This window comes from Phytophthora cinnamomi (genome assembly GCF_018691715.1).
Source record: "Phytophthora cinnamomi strain GKB4 chromosome Unknown Contig116, whole genome shotgun sequence".
Lineage (NCBI taxonomy): Eukaryota > Oomycota > Peronosporomycetes > Peronosporales > Peronosporaceae > Phytophthora > Phytophthora cinnamomi.
The window spans coordinates 446,081-448,939 of record NW_027151049.1 but is presented as its reverse complement, the minus strand read 5'-3'; the positions used below and the strand labels follow the sequence as shown (position 1 = coordinate 448,939).

The following is a 2,859-nucleotide window of genomic DNA, read 5'->3' as shown; positions in this document are numbered from 1 at the left end:
CGTCCTCATCCCGCTTGGCGGTGTAGTATCGGTCTTCAGCTGTTTGATCGTACTGCGAACAATAGTAAGACATAAACGCCTCGCACAGCAAGGACCACCTGCTGCGCGTCTTCTTCGGGAGCTGGCGGACCCAATTGCTGGCGCCGCCCTCCATGCACAGTTGGAACGGCTCACACCAGCGGTTCTGCGAGGTGTTCGTTCCCTCCATTTCATAGATGAACTTCTTGAGCCACCGCAGTGACCGTTCACTGCGGTTGCGGGTCCCGGAGAACTTCGACAGCTTGCTGAGCGAGATATGGTGCGTCAGCTTAATTCGCTGAGTTCCGTCTTCATCCTCTCGCTGGTATGATCTTCTGACTTGCGCTGCCAGGTCCTCGCACGGGTCCGCATATTCGGGCTCGTCAACGAAATCGTTGTCGTCATCGTCTCCAATGGAACCCGCTGGTGCAATTCGTCGATTCTCACGATCCTTTTTTGGCGTGACCATGTGCGAGTCCATAAAGTATGGCGAGTCGGTGGTCTTGCTGAAGACGTTTCGCTTCGTGTCGGGGGTTCGCAGAAGAGGATCCATCGACGATTTCTTTGGCGTCGTCGGCAGTGGGACCGTACTTGGATCGACATCGCCGAGTTTCCGCACCGTCGACGTTACACGTACGCCGAACGCATCCTTCAGTTTCCGCTTCCACTTGGTGAGCTCCGAACTAACTTCGCTGAGGTCCCACACAGCCAGTGCGACCTTGGACGGCACTGCAGCGCACTCAAAGCCCATCGCCTCCAGCAACCGCTTCGTTTGCTCGCCGAGCTGGGTCAGGCTGGAACTGTCGATTGGCGCGGCCAACTCCTTCTCGAGCGTCACCCATTTAGCTCCGCCGACTTCCTTCGGCGCGAACATCATCACCCACGCGCTGGTGGCGGTCATTGACCGACCGATTTGTCCCAGTATCTTATACGCATTCGGAGTATCTCCGTTCACCGGCGGCCGACTTCCTGTGGTCGGCCGCTTGTCGGGCGCCAGATTGCGAGCTGGAGTAAGTTCGTCGAGCTCGGCTTCCAGTCGGCGGGCAATCGGGCGCGGTGTGCCCGATTTTCCAACGACCACTGTTAATTCGTCGACATCCTCATCATCCAGCATCGGCACTGAGCCCTTCATTTCCACTTCATCTTCACTTCCATCATCGTTAACCCCACTTCCATGGCCACGGGCGTCGACTTGGTCGAACTTCACAGAGCGCGGCGTGCTGGCCGTCGCCCTCGTCGTCGCGTCCGTACTTCTCGTCCGCGCGCTTGACCTTCCCCCAGCCGTCGCTGGAGTCCCGCTTCGCGCGCTTGTCGGCGTCTTGACCATATTCACTTGTTTGCTCGTTGACTTGTAAGGTACCTAAAAAACACACAACCACCCTGTTCCCGGGTCGCGGCACCAGTTGTGGTGTAGCAGACGTGCCAAAATCGTTAGCTTCCCACTCCCACACCAACAACACCTACGATCGTCGAGCGTAGGCTTATCGGGTGATCCGAAGATCGCCCAGCGGTGTAGTGGCTCCTTCCCAGACACCTGCCAAGCCCTTCCAGGAGCCGTGCCACAAGCACACAGCACGCTCCCCTTACTTCGTACGCCTCTTCTTCTCCTTCTTCTCCTTCTCCTCCTTGAACCCGTGCCCTCCACCAAAGGATGGGCGGCGGCTTTCGCCTTGACGGGCCGTCGGTGCAAAGCCGCACCGACCTTAATTCGCTGGCGGGCCGAAAACCCGCGCTCGTTCGTTCGACGAGCTCCTTGCCCTAGGGGCAGATGTCCAGAAACCACCACACACTCACACACGCTTCTTGGACTTGCCGGGTGGCCGAGATCACTTCCGTCACTTCGGTAAGCCGATCTCAGCGGTGGGCATGATCTAGTTCTACGGGGACGGTCGTACCTCGAAGAGTCGCCGCGTGCCGCTTGTGTTGGACCCCGAAAATTCCACTCTGTATTTATGTTTCCTTTGCTGGGCCCAACGGCCCTCCCTAAGGTCCCTATACAAATATCTAATGAAAATGGGCTGTTACGGCCTCTCCCATACGAAAACTAAGTCACTTCGCTGACCGACCCTTTAGCTTGCCGATTTCCTCGGCGAAACTCCTCGGGTCGGTGTCACGTGTACAAACTTGGACCGGACCGGCTCTGGTCACCGAATTATGTACCTTAGTGTGGAATCAGAAATCGCTTCACCACAGTACTGCTCGGCTGGATGGTACACTGTGCCAGTTCGTCGAGCACACAGTACCAAGGTAGCCAAGAAAGCGACACCGATGGTACTACTCGGCTGGATGGGTACAGTGTGCCAGTCTGCCGAGCTCGCCGAGCTCGCAGGCTTCACGGGCGCACTGCGGCCAACTGACTGGGAATCAAGGGCACCGGAGACCAAGGACGGGTGGCGCCACGCAAGGAGAAGACGCACGTACGGCGGGCCGAGTGCGGGGAGCGCTGGGAGACGCTCAGTCTAGTTCAAGGCAGCTTCCAGGCCCTGAGCTCGGCTAAACAGAGCCGCCGGCCGCCCAGACGACGCGGGGCACGGCCAGAAGGCGCACAAGAGGACCAAGCGTGAGCCCGGCGAGCTCAGCAGCACTCAGCCGAGTCGGCGAGACCTCCCCGTCGAGCTCGCCGGGTTATCCGGATAATTTATCCGGCTCCGCCGAGTTCGAGGCGTTGTAGCGAGGGTGAAGGGTCGGCCGAGATCCGAAACCACTCCATTTCACTTGATATTTGTATAGGACCTTAGGAATAATGGAGGCGCCCTTTCAGGGCGCCCAGGAGACTTAAGAACAAACAGAGCAGAATTTTCTAGGCCCACAACACGTGCACACTTTCCGGTAAGTCCCTGC

At 58.3% G+C, this 2,859-nt stretch overlaps 1 protein-coding gene across 1 annotated transcript; it reads right to left on the bottom strand.

Moving 5' to 3' along the window:
* Positions 1 to 245: 245 nt before the first annotated feature.
* IUM83_16527 (Eukaryotic/viral aspartic protease) lies at positions 246 to 919 on the bottom strand (the record flags this gene model as incomplete). Its single annotated transcript, XM_067941414.1, has 2 exons — positions 246 to 284; positions 359 to 919. The coding sequence occupies 2 exons, from the start codon at positions 917 to 919 to the stop codon at positions 246 to 248; spliced, it is 600 nt and encodes a 199-aa protein (XP_067781648.1).
* Between the last annotated feature and the right edge of the window lie 1,940 nt (positions 920 to 2,859).